The sequence below is a fragment of the Sebastes fasciatus genome, chromosome 4 (genome assembly GCF_043250625.1).
Source record: "Sebastes fasciatus isolate fSebFas1 chromosome 4, fSebFas1.pri, whole genome shotgun sequence".
In the NCBI taxonomy this organism is placed as follows: Eukaryota; Metazoa; Chordata; class Actinopteri; order Perciformes; family Sebastidae; genus Sebastes; species Sebastes fasciatus.
This window is the reverse complement of record NC_133798.1, coordinates 26,497,549-26,519,012: the sequence shown is the minus strand read 5'-3', so window position 1 is coordinate 26,519,012 and position 21,464 is coordinate 26,497,549. Positions and strand designations below refer to the sequence as shown.

At 41.3% G+C, this 21,464-nt stretch overlaps 3 protein-coding genes across 4 annotated transcripts in view; 2 read left to right on the top strand and 1 right to left on the bottom strand.

The window, feature by feature from the left end:
• The window catches only part of frmd4a (FERM domain containing 4A), a 127,958-nt gene extending 125,876 nt beyond the window's left edge, over nucleotides 1-2,082 (bottom strand). The window contains exon 1 of the mRNA XM_074633228.1: nucleotides 1,777-2,082. Coding sequence (XP_074489329.1) covers nucleotides 1,777-1,821 — 45 coding nt within the window. The 5' untranslated portion in view covers nucleotides 1,822-2,082. The remainder of the gene's footprint in view (nucleotides 1-1,776) is intronic.
• Nucleotides 2,083-5,685: 3,603 nt separating this feature from the next.
• Nucleotides 5,686-12,653, top strand: LOC141766381 (receptor-interacting serine/threonine-protein kinase 3-like). Its single transcript, XM_074633217.1, has 13 exons — nucleotides 5,686-5,825; nucleotides 6,062-6,249; nucleotides 6,373-6,691; nucleotides 7,474-7,628; nucleotides 8,283-8,332; nucleotides 9,182-9,337; nucleotides 9,441-9,523; nucleotides 9,635-9,698; nucleotides 9,786-9,844; nucleotides 10,860-10,905; nucleotides 11,081-11,320; nucleotides 11,406-12,010; nucleotides 12,368-12,653. The coding sequence occupies exons 2-12, from the start codon at nucleotides 6,101-6,103 to the stop codon at nucleotides 11,411-11,413; spliced, it is 1,329 nt and encodes a 442-aa protein (XP_074489318.1). The 5' UTR covers nucleotides 5,686-5,825; nucleotides 6,062-6,100; the 3' UTR covers nucleotides 11,414-12,010; nucleotides 12,368-12,653.
• A 772-nt stretch (nucleotides 12,654-13,425) lies between these two features.
• Nucleotides 13,426-21,373, top strand: impdh1a (IMP (inosine 5'-monophosphate) dehydrogenase 1a). 2 transcript variants are annotated; one of them, XM_074633215.1, is made up of 16 exons: nucleotides 13,426-14,406; nucleotides 15,414-15,512; nucleotides 16,090-16,138; nucleotides 16,818-16,919; nucleotides 17,112-17,186; nucleotides 17,327-17,533; nucleotides 17,654-17,741; nucleotides 17,857-18,056; nucleotides 19,034-19,124; nucleotides 19,231-19,326; nucleotides 19,463-19,606; nucleotides 20,276-20,417; nucleotides 20,518-20,661; nucleotides 20,736-20,819; nucleotides 21,077-21,093; nucleotides 21,234-21,353. In XM_074633215.1, the coding sequence occupies exons 1-16, from the start codon at nucleotides 14,171-14,173 to the stop codon at nucleotides 21,335-21,337; spliced, it is 1,878 nt and encodes a 625-aa protein (XP_074489316.1). In that variant the 5' UTR covers nucleotides 13,426-14,170; the 3' UTR covers nucleotides 21,338-21,353. The 2 variants fall into 2 exon arrangements, with proteins under 2 accessions (XP_074489316.1, XP_074489317.1); XM_074633216.1 differs by lacking the exon at nucleotides 21,077-21,093 and having other exon boundaries at nucleotides 13,427-14,406; nucleotides 21,234-21,373.
• The last annotated feature ends 91 nt before the right edge of the window (nucleotides 21,374-21,464 follow it).

Genomic DNA, 21,464 nt, shown 5'->3' with positions numbered 1-21,464 from the left:
ATCTTGGCTCACCCACAAACACAGACACACACACACATGAACACACTTGCACTGCGTAAACTCCCATGAATAATTAAGATAGGTTCAAGCTCTGAACTTGTCAGCGTGAATACAAATGCCACGGTGAACAAGTCAACTCTGAAATTAGTTATCCGACGTCAATCTTGTTCAGCCTGGATTCAAAGGAAAATTCAACACAGACCATATTTAAGTCATGTTATTCCTTATTTCTTGGTGAGACCAACAGAACATGAATAAATCTCTGCCAAAGAAAACACCAAAAAGAGCCGTATTGAAGTGTTTCGCTCGTTGCCAACTGGCGAAGAAGAGCGGCTCTGAATGGTGAGAAAATAGTAGATGTGTGGCTATAATCGGAAACGGAAAAGTGATGATATAAAAAGTTGTGACGGTAAGCTGGTTTTCCTGTGACAGACAGAACATCTGGGCTGACAGCTATGACAGTAAGAGCACTTGTAAGGTAACGCCCTCTATGCTAATGCTCACATATGCAGTGTAAAATGGAGTCAAGGGACACCATGCCAGAAGATGAACTCAGTTTTGGCTCCACGCCATACAAGGTAAAAAAAAAAAAAAATCCCTTAAGGATAAATCTATTTTGGAGAGGACAACTGTAAAGGTGATAATATTTGTCACTTTCACTTTCACTCCTTTTCTTACTCCCTCCCTCATCACTCACACTTCCCTTTTCTCCTTCCTCCCTTCCTGTCCATCATCTATCTCCTCTCCATCCCTGCTCCTTTTTGCCCCTCCCTAGAGTGGGGTGCATGGCCTATCGCCATAGTAACAGACAGCCATGACAGGTGGAGATAGCAGGTAGTGCTGCGATGCATGACTCCCCCTGGGACTGCAGGATGCCAACACTATAGAATGAGAATGAGCAGAACAAGCTCCCTTATACAAAGTCACCCTGCATACAGGGGGTGTACTTTAATATCCATTGAAGCTGATCGTAAGAGGGGGTCCTTATGCCTTATCTGTATTCTACACGTGCAGCAAAGCCACACTGCCATTGTTTCACTGTGCGGCCGGACAGAGGAGGGTGAGGGAGGAGTTCAATGGCTTTACGCATGTAGTGTGTTTCTATTTCATCGCTCTCTATGGCCAGATCTGAACCAGGCCAAGCCAATCTGTTTCATGTCAGCGAGGGTCTGGATTCTACACTAACAAGATCCTACAAATCCTCTGCCATGGGCTGCAGAAATTTCTCTATAGTGTGTGATTGAATTCAGTCTTGAAGATGGGATGCTAATGTCACACACACACACATAGCACACCTTTTTAGCAACTTATTTACATGCACTGCACACACACATGCCATTTTCAAGACATATTAAATGACATCTGTGTCCAGACATGCACAGACACCGTGTTCAGCACCGCATCCCAGTGCCTGCGGCAGTCTGTCTGTCTGTGAGGGATTTTTTCCCATTCACCACTGCAGCAGTCGAACACATGGAGGAGTTAGACAAAAAAGCTGGAGTTTTTCTGAGTTGGATGCAAAAGACAGCCGGTTCTTCAGTACGGAAAGCGGCTTTTAGAAGTTATCGGAGGATTGTAGATGGTAGTAAAGGGGAGGAGTAAACGAGCAGCATCCCTTTTAATGAGATGACAGCAGCTCAACCTCCTGCATTAGTGGCTGCATTAGCATTTTTTCCATGAGGAGGAGAGAGTGATGAGGGAAAGACACAGCAGAGAGAAAGAAAGAAACAAAGACAGACAGTAGATGATGAATACTATACCCCCTCTGAGACTCACCATGAGCAAACACACGGCTGATTCGGGCATGAGTTGGACAGCCATGATGGGATCCTCTTATGGATTCTTGTGGAAAGGGAACGTCGCCAATTTCCAGCAGGGACCCTCTTCCTCGTTCCTCCTGGTGTTCACTCAGGAAGCACGCTCACCTTTGTCCAGATGAGGTCCTTTGATTGGCCCTCCCACTCTGTGTCCTTACCCACCTCCCTCTGTCTCTCAGTCAGTGCTGCAGACAGCCTCTGGTCTCTAATTGTAGTGCCACTGTCCCTGGAGAGCCTGTGACTCCCCAGTCTCTCTGCGACTCTTCAGACTGAGCGAAAAGCAATCCTCCCCTCCAGTTCTTTGATCTGAGAGCAGAGCAGATCCCCCCCCCCCCCTCCCCCCCCACAAGCACACACACTCCTCCTTTCACTTTTAAAACACTCCCCGCAGACCCCCACGCCCACCTCCCCCAAACCCCTGTGACTTGGGCGCCTCTTACTAAATGCTCCCCTCCCTCTGTTGCTGCCTTCTGCCTCCCTTTTCCAGTCCACTCTCCTCAAAACACAAAGCACATCTCAGGCGTGCACGTGGGTTTCCGGTCTATTCTCTTTCTCCTGAAGCTGCCCGGTCGCCGCTCCACGGGATGCAACCTGCATCAGTGATGCTGTCGCCAGTCCAAAGCACTCCTGGTGGGAAAGACAGACGTTCAGCTCACCTCTCTCACTCAGAGATCCAACGCACAGAGATCCACTTCAGGCTGATCCCCTGCCTCATATATCATCAGCTATGAGACAAGGGCAGCAAAAAACAGTAAAGGAGAGTGTAATAGACAGTTTCAAGAGGATGAGAGGATGAGAGGTGTAGTGGAGAGAGCAGCCACTGGTGCGAGAGGTCCACACTGTGCTGAGCGTAAATGAGGGTGGGTGAAGAAGAGGGAGGGGAGAGAGTGATGGAAATGCAGAGAGCTCGAACAGACCGCGCCTATCGATGCCGGGCGAAGCAGCAAGGCAGCATGGGAAGTGTGTAAATACACCTTAATGAGCAGGGTGCGCATGTGTGGTTGTGCACATTATGATTTAGATCCATGGTGGCTGTCATGTTCACAGACACCTGTGCTCCAGACTGTGATTTTTTTTTTTTTTAGAGCATTAATAATTTAGACTGAAAAGAGTCTCAGCGGGGCTTTTGTCTCGTTTGTGCACGAGAGAGCAGCAAGATAGAGAGATAAAGAGAAGTACTGAGAGAGATTATAGAGAGAAGGTCAAAAATCATGTACTCATACAATTAATGAACACTGTAGCTGGAAAGAAGGCTCGGTGCAATCAAGCAGCACCAGCTCAGCTTTAAATGTTGTGAGAATGTAATTATCTTCATTGTGAAAAAATGTGAGCATGTTTCTGTGGGTGTGTGTACAGTTGGGTACATAATCCCAGCATTTTGCTCAAATAATTATGAACTTAATTTTAACAATTAAAGAAAACATCTTTAATTAATAGTTGATAATGTAACATTTATTATGCATTTTATTATTTATAAATCATGTAGTTTCTTCGTATTATTATTATTATTATTATTATTATTATTATTATTTTTTTTATTTTTTTTTTTTTCTCAAAAATAACCTGCAGGTTCAGAACTAGCTGAAACTTAGTTCCATTACATGTATTTTAACCCCTTACCATTCTGACCTCTTTTTTTAAAGGTGTAGAGGTGGGGGACAGGGGATGTTCAGTGGTTGATAAAAAGTCAACAGTAGATGTCACATAGAAGTGGTGTACATCATCTGAAAACTTGAAACCTGAAGATTAATTTGAGCTGCAGCTCAGCACTGTGTGTCAAGTTGTTTTAGTCATTAATAAGAAATAAAAAGTAATTAATAAATGAATGAATCAATTAAAATAAATTGTGAAACAGTATAAGAGCGTAGAACATGATGATATACATTTGTGATGGCCATCCCCATGCTGTAGTATGTCGCATAAATTGTTGAAGCAATTTTTGGGTTGATACCATTTGTTACACAGATTTGGTGCTAAATTTATAAATTTTTTACCACCTGAAAATTGATAAAAAAATAATCTAAAATCCCTCCTAAATACCACGTTAAGATACCAAGACCTTGAGGAACACCATAGAAAAAGCCATGCTGGTGATTTCGGTGATTGATTAGCGAGCACTTCTGTTCTGGAAACTGCTCAGAAACCCCCCTTATTGTCAATCTACCAAGGAAAGCCATCCTCCGAATGCTCTAGGTCTCTAGTTTGTGGTTGTAAAGTTTCATGAGGCTGCGATTATCCTAGAGGTCACCACAGGTCATTTTATACAATGAGGTTGAATTACAAAAAATTGTCTCACTACAATGAAATGGCTACTATGGGGACTAACATCATCACACATGAATACAGTTGGGCTCATTGGATCCACAAGAGTCTCAGCTTTACAGTGATACCCACTTTATGTAATTCCAAGACTGTTTATTGACCCCAGTATGCAGAATTATTCAAATACACCATTTTAGAAAAATCTGCATGTTTTTTTCCCCAAACTGCATGTGATTATCATAAAGTGGGCATGTCTATGAAGGGGAGACTCGTGGGTACCCATATAATGCATTTTCATTCACATATCTTAAGGTCAGAGGTCAAGGGATCCCTTTGAAAATCACCATGCTAGATTATCCTCACCAAAATTCAGCGTAACTTTGTAGCGTTATTTTGCAATCTTCCCGACAAGCTAGCATGACATGGTTGGTACCAATGGATTGGTGGCTTTCTAGTTTCATATGATAGCATACAGTATATACTGCTGGCGGGCCGTCGGAGTTTTAAAGTATTTCTGTTGTTGTTGTCAGTGTAGAAATGTCTCACTAAAACAGTTGTCTACAAAAGCAAATGGCAGGTAATATGGAGAAAGAACAATGGAGAAAGAATCATTCACATTTACTCACAAGCTCTTTAGAAATACAGCCATTTATTGGCTTGATAAGAGATCACATGTTTATTCTTCATCTATATCAAGGCTCACTCAGTAGTGACTAATAAAAAAAAAACAATGCAATCGCAGCAAAGCTTCCTTCTTATAGATCACACCGAAAGATAAAAAGATTGAAAGATTGCCAGATGTGCAATATATTCAACGTATCGTACCACAGCACCACACCATTCACATAACACATGAAGAAAAACCCAGCTGTGTTGTGTGCCCTTTGTGACTTCCTCTCTCTGCTTGCTACTACTCATACATCAAGGAAGGAAGTTAAAATATGTGTCACCGCACTTATTTCTGGCTGTGATATGAGCAACAAATCCCTCTCATTCCCTGAAATAAAAATAAAATCAAACTTTGTGGGTAAAAGCCTTTTTAATTCAACTTTTCTACAATTTCATTCATTGTAATACGTCATGTTCTGTCACCACAACAGAAAACGTGACCCACACCTGCAATCATACTCTGCTGTATTCGAAACCGCATACTGCATTCTACTGAGGAGCGCAGTATGCAGTATACAGTACATACTGCGTTCCTGAGTAGTATGCAGTATGTGACAGTTAAAGTGATGTATTTAGCAGTAGGATATGCTAGACGAGGCTCAAGCCTTTAAACCAGATCTTAAAGCACAGGACAAAAAAACAAACTTGTACCACTATTACAATATTATCAAAAAATACAACTCTGATTTTGTTGTTTATGTTGTGCTTGTTTACTTTATAAGATACTGCAGGTTTAAACTATTTATTCTAACAGCTCATAATGAAGTCCGACAAACAGGTTCATCAACGAGGAGAGACGGGAAATATAAAATATTGATCCACAACATTTACTTTACTCAAACTGCTTTTTCAGTTACAGCAAAAAAAAAGTGGACTGATCTCCCTCCAGATATTAGAGAAATGTTAAAAAAGTGTTATGTTCTCACAGCAGTCGGCGGAACTTTTTAACTTTCTTCTCCATTTAAACTCCTCCCTTCAGCTATACAGCACAGGAAACCGAAACCTGTGCCTTGTTTGCCACAGCGTTGGTGTGAACTAACTCTTTAATCTGTGTGTGGACGCTTCAGGTGATACATGGTGAGTAGAAGCCAACTTTTTAATAAAGTAACCAGGGAATTGTTAGTGGAAAATGTTTGTCAGTGTCTTCACAACCTAAAGCTCTTGCTCTATGACCGTGTGTAAAAGCAAGGGCACACTGTAAACAGCAATACAACATGGTGTTTTAAAAGCAAATACCTATACGCAGCCATTTAACCACTTTTTTATGTTTAGCAGCTTTTTTTCTATATGTTTTTTCCATATTTTTTGGACAGATTTGAGGTTGCAGTTGTTCTACCTGAGTACAGCAGGAGATGGCACTGCTGAGCCACAAGACTATTGGTGATGAAAACCTGGAGAGATGGGAGCCAGTTGACTCTGGAGGATTTGGCCATGTCTACAAGGCCAGGCACAAGGACTGGGGATTTGATGTGGCCATTAAGATACTCCGTGATGGTGTTTGGTAAATATAAAAATATCTGCAAGTTTTCTGCAACTTGAAATGATGAATTCATGCACGTGTCGAATAGTAGTTCAAGAAGCTCTTTTGCTTTCTTTCCTCTCCTTCCAACAAACCTCATCCCAGCCCCTTCATGCCACTGCGTGACGAGGCCAAGTATATGGGTATGGCTTCCTGCGAGTTTGTGCTGAGGCTTCATGGAACATATCAGGGATGTCCGCCTTTTGGAAGAACATCCACCATGCAGCAGGGACTAGTGATGGAGTTCATGGAAAGAGGATCTGTCCAGTCCTTGCGGGACCTCTCTGGCCCCCCGCCGTGGCCCCTGATCTTCCGCTTGGCCCATCAAGTGGCTGTAGGCATGAACTTCCTCCATTTACAGGGACTTATGCACCACGACCTAAAGCCAAATAATGTCCTACTGAATAACGACCTTAATGCCAAGGTAGGGGTGCCATCAAACTAAAATCTTATGTAGGGCTGTCAAAGTTAACGTGATAATAACGCATTAATGCAATAGAATCTTTCTTTGTAGCGGCCTCAGTTTTTAAAGCTAGAGTGAGGATACTGCCATCATATGAAACTAATACAATTTAAGGAACCCATTGGTACCAACCATGTCATACTAGCTTGTCATGAGGGATGTTAAATAACGCTCCAAAATTATGCTAAATTTTGGCGAGGAAAAACTGACATGGCCATTTTCAAAGGGGTCCCTTGACGTCTGACCTCAAGATATGCGAATGAAAATGGGTTCTATGGGTACCCATGAGTCTCCCCTTTACAGACATGCCCACTTTATGATAATCACATGCAGTTTGGGGCAAATCAGAGTCAAGTCAGCACACTGACACACTGACAGCTGTTGTTGCCTGTTGGGCTTCAGTTTGCCATGTTATGATTTGAGCATATTTTTTGATGCTAAATGCAGTACCTGTGAGGGTTTCTGGACAATATCTGTCATTGTTTTGTGTTGTTAATTGATTTACAATAATACATATATACATACATTTACATAAAGCAGCATATTTGCCCACTCCCATGTTGATAAGAGTATTAAATACTAGACCCATTTAAGGTACATTTTGAACACATAAAAAATTTGCAATTAATTTGCGATTAATCACGATTACATATTTTAATCGACTGACAGCCCTACTGTTATGTTTACATTAGAAGCAGATTTAATTGTTCATTTAATATCATGTTTCCTTTCTTTTTCTGCAGCTAGCAGACTTTGGCCTGTCCAGAGTTTCCACCAGTGCTTTGAAGAGCAAGAGAGTAACAACAGATCAAGAACAGATCGGAGGCTCATACAAGTACATGCCCCCCGAGGCTTTTGAGGCATCATATGAACCCCGCCGTGCTTTTGACGTATACAGGTTAGACATAACATCAACAAAGAATACTACTCTATATGGTAAAAACCTTAACATTATTAAAGCTACAGCTGGTAACATTAATAGAAATAACTTTTTGTCATATTTGACAGTAGTAGCCTACATGAGACAGATAATCTGTGAAAAGATCAGGTTCCTCTGCCTACCAGTAAATTTGAGTGCTCATTATGACATTTGCAAGACCACCGCGCCCAAGTGAAAACAACCAATCAGAGCCGAGGATTTGCAGCTGAATTCCGATCAAACTGTCCAGCTAGGCAGCGCTGATCAAATATGAATCAATATTCTGTTACTGTAATGCCTATTTCTCACCTCAAATGTTTTCAGAAACATCTTGTAGTGTACTGTTTAGCTGTAAAATGAGAACGTTTTTGACCCGGCCACCATGTTTAGATCAGTGAAGACAAAAACAAGCACCGCCCAGTACACTAAAATATGTTTCTGAAAGCATTTGAGGCGAGAAATGGGCATTACAGTAACAGTACAGTGTAGTTTTCAGATTATCTGTCTCATGTGCAACTGTCAGGATAAATAAAAAAATTGAAAGTTTGAGCAAATATGATAAAAAGTTATTTCTATTCAATGTTACCGACTCTTTAACGTGATACTGAAAACGTCTTTCTCTCTCTTGATCAGCTATGGTATCCTGCTCTGGTCCATTATTACCGGTAAAGAACCATATCCAGGTAAAATATAGTTTATTTTATTGTCCTATCATTTTCCACCTCGTTGTTTTTCTTTTTTGGCATTTAGGTTTCCAGTCTTTTAATCAATGAAATCACACCCTACCATCTATTTTCTCATTTCCTCATAATCTATCACTTTACAACTGATATAATAGGCTAGTGGGAAGACACCCAAAAGCTCTGATTTATCTCAAATTTGGTGTGATGGTGGCCAGAGGGTTCCTCTACATGTGTGAAGAAACAGAATGTGAATATATTGATGCATTGAGGAAAAACAGTATTACAAACACATAAGTACAATAAGCGGAAATATCAAATATTAAGGTCTATGATGAACGTATTCATTTACTTTTAGGCAGCTTTGGCTGTGATTGTCCCAGAAATACTAATCAGGGTTTGCTGGAACGGTATGACTGTGCTGAATTCAGCAATATATGATATGTAACTGTAGCAGGTATGGTCAGTGGTCTACATTAAGAAATGTATGATGTATGATGATGTTCCAAGCATGAAATGCGATGGCATCGCAGGGTAAACACAAGCGTAATTGATCAAATGACTTATGGTGCCGTTATATTAAGTGTCACAGCCATTTCAGTGAGTCAGCATGTGCAATACCAGGGACACAATTCATGTTATTAATTACACCTGTGTTTACCCTGCAATGACACGTCAAGATGGCTGCTGTGAAAAGGGCCGATAGTGAGTTCAGTCGCGATGGTTTGTCATTTTTAAAAAGTGGATGTCCAGAAAAAGTTTTGAAAACACTGGTATACACAGCAGTTCACACACACTCAGTTGTATCTGTATGTTTTGATGCATGTCTTCATTATATCATATGTGCTGTAGTGGCTGATTACTCTCGCGTGGAGCTGAGGATCCCTTTAGGAGACAGACCTACCTGTCAGGACATTGAGCAGATGAAGGCAGACGGGCTGGAAGAACTGGTTGATCTCATGAAGACGTGCTGGGATGGCTGTCCCTACAATAGGCCTGTCTTTAAACGTAAATATTTGTTGTTGTTCTTTTTTTACTCACTTAAATCAAACGGACCTTTTGTAGACTAGCTTGGCACGTTTTTTAAAAGGTAACGTTGCTTCTGTTTCAGAGTGCGTTGAAGTCACTGAGGGTGTGTTCTCAAAACACAGGGGGCAAATTCACAAGGCGGTCGTTGAAGTCTTGGCCAGACTGGTACACCTCATAAATTTATTTTAAAAAATTAAATATAGTGCATGTTACATAATGATTCATAATTTAGGACGCACATTTCTAACTGTTTTTTTTCTTTCTGTTTTACTTTAGGAGTCACCAACCAGTAATCAATCACGCACATATGAGGCACTCAATGATCCTCTTCAGACACCAGGTAGTTTATTTATTTATCAAGTTTATTTATAACTTATTTCTTACTTTACACAATGAAACTTGATGTTTTTTTTTTTCTCTTTTTCAGAAGAGCCGATGCCAATGGATACTGTGGACTTTGTAAAAACTGAAAGGCCTTCACTAAAGGTATGCCAAATGCACTTTGACCTTTGCCTCACAGGAAGCTGAAAACAAATGAATAAGTAACTAATAAGTAACTTTATTTACTCAAGTAGTCTTGAGATCAATAGAGAACAAAACAGACAGACCTAACATACAACCAAGAGATATGTCATGGGAATAATTGTTTCATTTGATCTATATTTTGTTATTTTTTTGTATCATTAATTGAAATTAATATTATTTTGACGGAAATGGACATGACATTCTCAGTGGTTTATTATCATATTATTCCACACGTCATTCGTTCATGAAGGAAACAATCAAACAATCAAAACAAAGTCTGAAACTAGTGGGGAGAGCGGGGTCTGTTGGGACAGTGCCTCTTTAGCAAATTAGGCTGCGACAGCATTGTTTATAGTTTCTACCTTATTACAAATAAACAAAATGCAGTCAAAACAAGACAAAGGCTTTTCCTAATTAAATTAGACCCACTGTGAAGTCACTGAGTGAATGTTTCCTCCAGTGGCAGCCAGTCAGAGAGCTTTTCTTTTTTTTTTGCCAAATTCCTTATCTCAGTAATTTATAAAAGAAATAATGATATTACAAATTTTTACTTTTTCTCAAAGAAATGTGTGAACAAGTGACTTTGTAAATGTGTTCAAATGCAGACTGCAATTTTTTCAATTTAAATTATATATTTTTTTTGCCCGGGACAAGGTGTCCCAACCGTCCCGGGAGGCAGAAATTTGGGGAAAATGCACTCCTTGTACATTTAATAAAATTGTGCCTTTCACATTTGGGTTGGGCTCTAAAAAACTTGATAAATTGTTAGCAGACACCTGTATCTGTTCAGGGATCAAATTATTTCCACGACTGTTCAAGTAGTCTGTGAGTAATGGAAGATTATTTTAGTGTTCGTACAAAAGTGTCCCAACCGACCTCGCTCTGCCCATAATAAATATAATAATACATTTATCAACGCACTGGTAAAATAAAAGACACAATATAGACTGAAGGAGCTTTTTGTTTTTGCCAACAGGCTCCTGACAGTATTTCTACTAAAAGAATGACTAATACAGACAAAGGTGAGTACTTGTGTCACTGCACTGATGCTCTATGTCATTGTTAACATTTCCTGTACGTTATTAAAAAGATCTCAAATGAGCATGATATTGACATATATCATTTCAATCACATTAAGTCGCATTAATAATTTGCTTATTTATGTACTTTCTTTCATTCTTCTATATTCTAAAACAGCAAAGTTTGTTGATGACAACAAGGCAAAGTTGATTCGATACGTTACCGAGGTAATGGCAATAACAGAGGAGCTTGGAGACATGGTCCACAGTGAAGCCTGCTCGAGGATTGACGCTAAAGCGACTAGCATGGACAAAATGAGAGAGCTTTTTAGAACACTACACGCAGGAGGGCCAAGGGTCAAAGCAGCCTTCTACGACGCCCTCGAAGAGCATCAGAGCGATCTATTGGAGAGGCTCAGTAAGATTTCCTCCTGTTAAAATGATCAAAAAAATGTAATACGACATGTTATTCATGTTTTTAATTTCACTTTCTTTTCCCGCAGGCGGCTAATTCTGTGTGCTGTGTTCCGGTGCTACATTTTCTGCAGGTGTCAGAGACTTTCCTCTTTTATGAAACATTCATAATCATTTTTATATATGTAATTTGTTGAGATTTTACTACACTGTAGGGGAGAACGGGGTTGGTTGTCACATTCATTAGATCTCATTAGGGCGAAGCTTAGTTGCTTCCCAACAGGGGATACTTGTCACTTTCTCTTCGGGGTCGGTTGTCACATGGTGAGGGGATGAGTTGAGTGTTATTGTTCTTTCATTCAAAAAATTCTCTTAAAGGAATATTTTTTCCTATTTACATTCTCTCTGTGCTGGAGATGTGTTAGGTTGTTGAACTTTTTAAATTCCTTTTTAAGATTGATCTTCTTGTTGTTGTTGTATCGTTAATATGTAGTCTTGTAAAAGTGTTTTTTATACTACAGTTGATATATCATAGTAGGAAAATGACAAGTGTATTCAATGACATAGCTGCAATTGGGGAAGGCCCCTATTGTGCAGGCTGGCTCACTGGTAAAGCTTACTGGGATACATGGTGCCTTCAAATGAAACTCGTGAGCTTGTGTTTACAACATGGGAAGTCGTGTACACGATATGCGTGGCGTTCAAGTGGTTAAGTTGTGAGAACACCGCTGCTAAGCAACGGCAATATTATCGTTACTGTCTCATCTAGAAGCCACAGAGGCTAAACATTTAGCAAGTTAGCAAGTGGGTAACATAATGCAGGAAATGCAAAGGCATAATAACAAAGAGATGAGGCGGTCGGGAATATCAACATTTTCCTCAGAAATGTTATAACATCACAAAGAAAAAGAATATACGACTAAAATTACGATATATTTACTTATTATGCACCGAAAAATGAACTTCCGTGGCCTCCGCCATTTCTGACAACATCAACAAACGCATCACAACTCGTGAAGTCTGAGCTTTCAGAAACTTTCCACTTAAGAAGTTGTGAATACCACAAGAGGGGGGCGTTCATATGGACTCTTCTCGTGAACACGGTAAACACGACCCCGTTTGAAGGCACCAACTTAATGCAGCTGAGCGATCAATAATGTTATCAATTTCACCTGTGTTTTTTTCTACTAAGTCAAAATGTCTGCTGTGGAAAAGGTTCAGCCCAGGGACTGCAGATGTAAGCTGGAAGCTGTGCACTGTCCCTGTCAAATAAATAAATATTTCACTTTTTTTATACATATTTTCCTCAATAAAAATATTTCTAAGTCAATTTTAAAGTTCTGTGTCATCACCTCTTTTTTTTTTTAGTTCAGGAAATAACATGAGGAGGTTATGGCTTAATTATCAGCGACAAACATGGTTGCCATTGTTAATGTTATGAAGGGGGGATGTTGCTTGTTTCCTCTGGTGGGTGGGAGGGAGGGAGAGAGAGAGAGAGAGAGAGCGAGAGAGAGAGAGAGAGACTGGGTAAGAGGCTTTTCTGGTTCAATCCCTCGGTAACTGTCACAAGCAGTCAGTCAGTCAGTCACCTGCAGATGATGGCGTCGAGGGCATACCAGGCAACAAAGTTACTCTCCTGTCTCTGTTTAATGTACAGGTTTGTTGTTCACTACTGGGCCAAACAGTCAACTGATAAAGACAACAACAAAAAAAGACTAATGACAGAACAGTTACATTCATTAGATATAAGCAACAGTATTCTCCACAGCCACTCTTAAGTATAAAGACTCAATTACAACATGTTGCTCTTAAAAGTCCTGCCTTTCTCCGTGCACACGCAGACACTTCTATATATCTCTGTTTATGCCTGCCTGTCTGTCTCTCCTCTCTCTGTCTCAAAGGAGCAATGCTGGCAGCGTAATACCATTCTGGGATTTGACCTTTGTCTCATTCACAGCTCTGTCTCCTTGAGGAAAAAATACACCTCTACACCACGTTAATCCTCCGAGGGGAAAGTGTGTTCAAGTGTTATCTTGACCCATCCTTCTCTTCCCTCCGTCCTACTGCCTCACTCCACCCTACACACCCATCTCACCCCACCCCGCTGCATTAATGCTCCCAATCCTCTTTGTGGGAGAGTGACGTCTGCTACTGTCAGAAACAGAGTTAAGCTCAGCAGGCGCCGGGAGAACGGAGTGGAGGAGAGAAGCTCCACAGATAAGCAAGCAGCTCTGGCCCTCCAGGGGGACGGATCACCTACAAGCAAGACCTGACTCTCCTCCCCAGCGGCTGCTCATGAATCCAGCTGGGGGGACATTCGTGGATTTCTAAATTTGGTGCGCCAAGATAGCCGACTTCATCAACAGGTTAGTTAGAAAAACTGTGTGCCCCCTGCCTGAGGGCCTGAAACTCCAGGGATGAGAGCTGACAAACTGGAATACAAACTCTTCTCTGCATTGTTTCAAGGGACTTTTGTTGTTGCTGCTGCTGCTGCTGCAGTTTTCTTTAATTTGTGAAATCTTGTTATGCTGGCCATTTTGGTTTAACTGCTGCACCGGCCACAAAACAGATGGCAAGACAGCTTCCTCCCATGTCAGGTGTGTCTGAAAGGCATTTGTGTGAACATGCACTCAAAGCTTTGGGTGTTTATGAGTGCTTATAACTGAGCAGCAATCTGAGTGTGTTGCTATACGTGTGGGACCACTTGGAGTGTGAGAGTGTGACTTTGTGTGTGTGTATGAAACAAGTCCAAAGTGCTTGAAGAGAGAGAGAGAGAGAGTGTGTGTGTGTGTGTGTGTGTGTTTGACTGAGGCGGTGGGGCCCTGTGGAGGTTGTAGCCCTGGATTTCTTAGAGATGGAGGGTCCTGTTTATGACCGGTTTGGAGAGGGGGAGAGGGACACTTACCAAATCGACTACCGGAGGATTGTAGGGGACATGGAACCGGCACGGCCGCGCATCCCAACCAGAGATGGGGAACAACCTCACCCCTACGTGACCTACGCCCACCCAACGGCACATGGACATGGGCACGAGACTGCAGCCCAGCGATACAGTGCTACACGTATCCAAGCCGGATATGAACCAGAGAGGTCAGTGTCATACTCTTGCTCGGTCTGTGTGAAGCCTTATAACTCGTATGTCCAGCAGCAATTGAGATGATTTTCGCTTTCTAGAAGCATTGGTTGTGTGCTTCTCCAAACAGGGGCGGTTCTAGGGTTTGGCCAAAGGGGGCCAGTTGCCCCTGTGACCCCCTCTGGCCCCCCTAACTGTGCAAACTGCAAACATTTTCATACATTTATCCCCAGAGAGGGGAAATTGTAATTATTCATAACAGTGATAAAATGTTCATTAGCACTGAATGAGTATTATTGTGTTTATAGTTATGAATCTTTAGACTTTTGGAGGACCAAACCTATATAGGGGCTGCATTTATATGCCACTTTTCTAGTCTTAGGGACCACTCAAAGCACTTCACTTTACAACAAGTCAGCATTCACGCATTCACACACGCATTCATACACTGGTGGCAGAGGCTACTATACAAGGTGCCACCTGTTCCTCAGGAGAGATAGACATTCACATGCAATGTGGGGCTGGGTATCTTGCCCAAGGACCCTTCGACATGTCGACTGCAGGGGCCAGAAATCGAACCACCGACCTTCCGATAAGTAGACGACCGCTCTACCTCCTGAGGTATAAAATAGTTGTACTTTGTATTTTTGGTTCCCCTTAAAATCGCATGTTGCCTCAGCCTGGTCTAAAACCGCCACTGTTTACAAGCCCGTTTATCAGCTACCTGGGCAGCGGACCAAATCCTCTTACCTGCTGCACTGCCGTCACTTCCTTTCGTTAGCATTTCCTGTCTCCACTCTTAACATTTGTATAATAGGATCTGGCCGGGTGCAAGAAACAGAGGTCAAGAAAGAGACGAGCAAACCAACATGCACAAATACATCCAGACTAAACAAACATGTAATAAGATTTATGCACAATAAACTCTACAGTGCTGTGACGTACATGATAGAAATAATTGTCATATCTTTATACACAAATATTCAGACCTTTACATCATGTGTGTGTGTTTTTTCTATTTCAGCATGGCAGACTACTTGATCAGTGGAGGCACAGGTTATGTTCCTGAAGATGGATTAACAGCACAGCAGCTCTTCTCTATCGGCGATGGACTCACTTACAAGTAAGAAAACAAAACATTTTACCGGCTCATTTTATGGTACGACACACACTTAACACTCTGACGCTCACGCTCACATGCATGTGCACATGTATAGAAAACACACACATTAGAGTTATGCAATGTCTTCCATTAAATGTTCAGTAATATCAGTGATGACACATCTGCTTGGGTTTTATATGGAGGATTATAACGAGTAATACGACTTTCAAGGACGACTCTGAGTGGTGTCACAGACATTAAAAGCAGTGTGTGTGTGTGAGTGTTTGCGCACATATCAGTGTGTAAATGAGTGTAGTTTCCTTAATGGAGGCTACATGCAGGGTTTATCAGTGTGCAGAGGATAAATGCACAACATTTCAGTGGGTTGAAAGGCTGACAGATTATGTCTGCTCACTGTCAGCTAAGTTTAATAAAATGCTGCTTTGCAGGAATATGATTTGCGCTTTACAGTTCAAACACACTACTAAAGCTACGTGATCCTTGTTTATGATGATTGTTACTAGCAATATTTATATTCTAATATTATTCATTTAATTCATGCGAGATGCTCATGTGTCTGTTTTGTCTCTCCTCTCAGTGACTTCTTGATCCTCCCTGGTTTCATAGATTTTACTTCTGATGAGGTGGTGCGTATCATAACACTGTCCAGCATATCACAAGCCACATACTGTATATTGTTTCCTGTGTATTACCCAGTATATTCTTGATTTTTGTTTGTTTGTAGGTGATGTGCAAAGAACAATTTCTTTGGACAAACATGAACAGTTACATTTGTCTTTTTTTCATGTCAACTCTGGCATGTCATTCCTTTTACCCTCAATAAAACAAATGATTGCTGCTGATTATACTTCATATTACTGACAATAATTCACAAGCACAGACAGTTTTTTAGCTGTAATCCTTGTAATTAATCCCTCTCACTCTTTGTTATGTTCCTGAGAGTACAGGGCTGTTTATTTGGCTTGCTTTGTTTTCGCTGTTGCAAGCTCTGCTGGGACATTAAATTAATTTCATGCCTGGGTCACATGGGTTATTGCTGGATAGCAGGTGTTCAAAACAGACACACACCTGCGTCATCTAACACTCGGCAGGTGAATTCAACAAGTCAGCCCAAACTGGTTTATATAGGCTCATTACACTTTAAAATTTGGTTAACAAATGTTGTTCTGCAGGTGCAACACTGTAGGGACGTTGTTTGTAGGAAATCACAAGTATGTCATATTAGATTTACTTTACTATATGTGTTTATTGGTGTTTTGAGATCATAAAATTATGTTTCTGTTTCCAAATGCACCCCATTTTTAGGATCTAACCTCTGCATTGACGAGGAAGATAACCCTGAAGACGCCTCTTATTTCATCTCCCATGGATACAGTCACAGAGTCATCCATGGCCATCGCCATGGCAGTGAGTACAAGCACTGCACCACCTCACACACACACACACACACACACACACACACACACACACACACACACACACACACACACAGCATACCATATTGCTCACTGAGTTTAGCATCATCCTGCTGAAGGCCTTTTCAGTGTTATTTCATACAAACTTTTTTTTCCTTTCATGTGTCTGATTGGCTGGTTTCAGTTGATGGGTGGGATTGGAATAATTCATCATAACTGTACTGCTGAGTTCCAGGCCAACGAGGTGCGCAGAGTCAAGGTAAGATGGACCAAGTCGACAAAGACATGAAGTTATCTGTGACACTGTGGCACCCACGACAGCCCTCTTTCACAATAAGATGAAAACAATACACACATTAGAATGGCCTCTAATCACTCAACACTTTTTGTTCTTGCCAGAAATTTGAGCAGGGCTTTATTACAGACCCGGTGGTGATGAGTCCCCGACATACAGTGGGGGACGTGTTTGAGGCAAAGACACGCCACGGTTTCTCTGGGATCCCGGTTACAGAGACCGGCAAGATGGGCAGCAAGCTGGTGGGCATCGTCACTTCCAGAGACATCGACTTCCTGTCTGAGAAAGACCATGACAGACCCCTGGAGGAGGTGGGTGTACAGCTGATGTGTTTATATGTGTGAGAACACTATATATGCAGCAATTATATGATGTCCAACAAGTGGGTGGTATATTGATATACATGCAATTTAACCTCTTTTTTTGTTCAGGCAATGACAAAAAGGGAAGATTTAGTTGTTGCACCCGCTGGAGTCACACTAAAAGAGGCTAACGATATACTGCAACGTAGCAAGAAAGGTAAATCTGTGAAGTAGGTCACGCTACAGTAGAGCAAATGAAACCGGCACTTGGACTCAGATGCACACTCGGGCTTTTCTCTTTCATCTCTCATTTTATTTTTACTCTCTCCTAGGTAAGCTCCCCATAGTGAATGACAGTGATGAGCTGGTTGCCATCATTGCCAGGACTGACTTGAAGAAGAACAGAGATTACCCTCTGGCTTCCAAGGACTCCCGCAAACAGCTGCTGTGTGGAGCTGCCATCGGCACGAGGGACGACGACAAGTACAGACTGGACCTCCTCATGCAGGCTGGGGTGGATGTGGTAGTCCTGGTAGGTTCTGACTGTGGTTAAACTTTTGGTTAGTTTGTGAGTAGATTCTGATGGCATAGCACATAACAGTCAGACAAATCAGCCGATTAGACTGTTATCAGGCTATTAAAAAGGCGTTATCGGTCGCTATAAGCCCCATAGATGTGGGTCAATAGGGACCTACTACACCCACTAGGTTTTATCATCTATTCACATGGTAGATCACGGAAAGAAGGTCAAAATGACAGCGACGTCTAGCGACCGTTCACAAGCGGTAAATTTTGCTTGATCTTTTGAAATGTAGTTATTTCAAGCCAAAATACAATGTTTTTTTCCCCTAAACTTAACTAAGTGGTTTTGTTGCCTAAACCTAAAAAAGTTGTAGTTTTGTGTTGCCTAAACCTAAAGAAGTTGTATTTTTGTTGTCTAAACCGAAAGAAGTTGTAGTTTTGTGTTGCCTAAACCTAAAGAAGTTGTATTTTTGTTGTCTAAACCGAAAGAAGTTGTAGTTTTGTGTTGCCTAAACCTAAAGAAGTTGTAGTTTTGTTGCCTAAACCTAAAGAAGTTGTAGTTTTGTGTTGCCTAAACCTAAAGAAGTTGTAGTTTTGTTGTCTAAAACTAATTAAGTTGTAGTTTTTGTTGCCTAAACCTTAAGAAGTTGTAGTTTTGTTGTCTAAACCTAAAGATGCTTTTTTGTTTGTGTTCAAAATGTGACGTTTCATTCAGTTTTATAACATGTTAGGATGTGTTGCTTTTAAGTTTCACTTTCACCTTTACAACGTAGTAGGTGTAGCAGGCCCCTAATGACCCACATCTATGGTGCTTATAGCGACTGATAACGCCTATTTAATGGCCTGATAACAGTCGAATTGGGTCGACAAATCATCAGCCTCTTGAATGCGGTGGCTGTTCTAATGTACGTATTTATTATTTATAATAAGAGATGCTGTAGGTGATTCATCTGACATTGAAACTATTTTACTTTTTTTGGATAACAGGATTCCTCCCAAGGAAACTCAGTGTATCAAATCAACATGATCAACTACATCAAACAGAAATATCCTGAACTACAGGTAGTTGGAGGAAACGGTAAGCTCACCTTCCTGTCTCAGAGCTTCCTTCTGCATTTGTGCTGAGAAACTTACTATAACGTCTCCCACATTGAGCTCTTTTCTGTGCGTCTGTCTCCCTCTAGTGGTGACAGCTGCTCAGGCCAAAAACCTCATAGATGCTGGCGTGGATGCCCTGAGGGTGGGCATGGGATGTGGCTCCATCTGCATCACCCAGGAAGGTATGAGAAAAAGAGCAGTACTGTGAACAGCAACTAGTTTAAGATGAAAAAAAGTCAGCAAAAATGCAAATTAGTTAACATTTGATTAACCTAAAGCAGGTTTTTAACTACACAATATTGTTGTCTTGTTCCTCAGTGATGGCATGCGGACGGCCCCAAGGTACATCGGTGTACAAGGTTGCAGAGTACGCCCGACGTTTTGGAGTGCCAGTAATTGCTGATGGAGGCATTCAGACTGTTGGACACGTGGTGAAGGCTCTGGCCCTGGGAGCATCTACAGGTAGAAACATGTTCTCCTGTTTCCTCAAGTCTTACATTTGTTTCACCAGTGGACAACTTGTGAGAGCTCTACGGTTTCTAAATGATCTCAAACATATCTTTGTTATTTCTGCTTTGCAATTTCTTGTTACATAGTGGCTGACACAGTCACCACCAGTATATCTGTGATGTAATGATCGGGCTTTAAATGACAGGCTATTAATCAGATTAGACTTTAATGTCTTGTGTTATATGTTCTCTTTTGTTGGAGTAAAACCAGATAAAGAATGGAAAACATGACCAAAGATGAACAAACTTGTCAAATACAAATTGTCCATATTTATTTAGAACAATTCATTTTCATATACTGTTGTAAAAATGCTTTTCCTTCCAACTCAGTAGCTTATCTACACAAAATAATTTGTTGTGCCTGCGATTCCTTATAACACAATTGTGATATTTACAAAGAAAATAATGAAATAGTCATTGAACAAAAGTGATTATTACATATTAAAGTGTGATTATTACACACTTTAAAAAACTTTAATGGTCTTTTTTTACTTGTAGTCCTGTGTACTATGGCTATTACGGTGATTTTGAAAGAGTCTTTTTACCCTCGCCTGTTGTCCTTTTGCAATCAGCATAACTTCATCTAATTTTTTTTTTTCTCCTCTCGTATTTCTGCCGTCAGTGATGATGGGGTCGTTGCTCGCGGCAACCACTGAAGCTCCGGGAGAGTATTTCTTTTCAGATGGCGTCCGTCTGAAAAAGTACAGAGGAATGGGCTCCCTGGATGCCATGGAGAAAAATAACAGTCAGAAACGTTACTTCAGGTGAGGGAGTGGGGTTATACAGGTCCTTTGATAAGCTATATAGTCACAGGGTGTCATAATGACACACTTATCTCTGTGTGAATTGTGTTTGTGTCTCCAGCGAGGGAGATAAGGTGAAGGTGGCTCAAGGTGTCTCAGGATCCGTACAAGATAAAGGCTCCATCCATAAGTTTGTTCCTTACCTCATCGCTGGTATCCAACACGGCTGTCAGGACATCGGAGCCAAGAGTTTGTCTATTTTACGGTAAGTGTGAAATTGTGTGTGTGTGTACGTTTTTATATGGACTTTTGGGTATGAGCTGTGTGTCTTTGCACCAGGTCGATGATGTACTCAGGAGAGCTGAAGTTTGAGAAGAGAACCATGTCTGCTCAGATGGAGGGAGGAGTCCACGGCCTCCACTCGTAAGTCTGACCTCTGACCCCTGACCTTTCCCCTTCCTCTGCAACCACTTATTACATTACACGTCTCTTTTCTGAAGTCTGTCATCATCTGTTTCCTCTCTAAATATGTGCCATTTACTTTATAACAGCAACGGCGCTGGCAATGTGTGTCTTAGCTTTACTTGTACGTCAGAAACCTTTACTGTCAAATGGAATTTGCTTAGCAGCATCAAAATGTGTCTTCTCTTCCTCTTTTCTTACCCATGCTATCACATTAGATATTCTTTTGTGCCATGTAAGTACGTCCATGTGGTTATCATCACACCTCCATCTTCTTCTTCTTTCATTCATTCATCTCCATCCAAGATTGCTCTTATAGCGGTGAAACGTTATCGCAGCACAGGAGATGCTCACACTCTTCTTTTTCTTTCTCAGTTACGAGAAGCGACTTTACTGAGGCAGGAGGAAGAGGAAGCACTCGAGCAGGACCAAATGTCCCGGCCCCAGCAGCTATGAGCAGATACACCGGGCGCATGTGATCAAACTACAATCAGAAAACACTCTAAAAATCTGACATGGCTTTTCTGTGTCCCTTTTGTCCCATCTCTGACCCCTTCAAAGATAGACAAAACAATATACTTTATCCTGAATTTATAGTTCAGACTT

What these genes read in the sequence shown, in the direction of transcription:
- LOC141766381 (XM_074633217.1), top strand. Translation starts at nt 6,101, where the DNA reads ATGGCACTGCTGAGCCACAAGACTATTGGTGATGAAAACCTGGAGAGA. An exon ending in CGTGCTTTTGACGTATACAG is followed by an intron (nt 7,629 to 8,282) that starts GTTAGACATAAC and finishes TCTCTTGATCAG; the next exon opens with CTATGGTATCCTGCTCTGGT. An exon ending in TGATCCTCTTCAGACACCAG is followed by an intron (nt 9,699 to 9,785) that starts GTAGTTTATTTA and finishes TCTCTTTTTCAG; the next exon opens with AAGAGCCGATGCCAATGGAT.
- impdh1a (XM_074633215.1), top strand. Translation starts at nt 14,171, where the DNA reads ATGGAGGGTCCTGTTTATGACCGGTTTGGAGAGGGGGAGAGGGACACT. An exon ending in ACAGGTAGTTGGAGGAAACG is followed by an intron (nt 19,125 to 19,230) that starts GTAAGCTCACCT and finishes GTCTCCCTCTAG; the next exon opens with TGGTGACAGCTGCTCAGGCC. An exon ending in AAGAGTTTGTCTATTTTACG is followed by an intron (nt 20,662 to 20,735) that starts GTAAGTGTGAAA and finishes TCTTTGCACCAG; the next exon opens with GTCGATGATGTACTCAGGAG.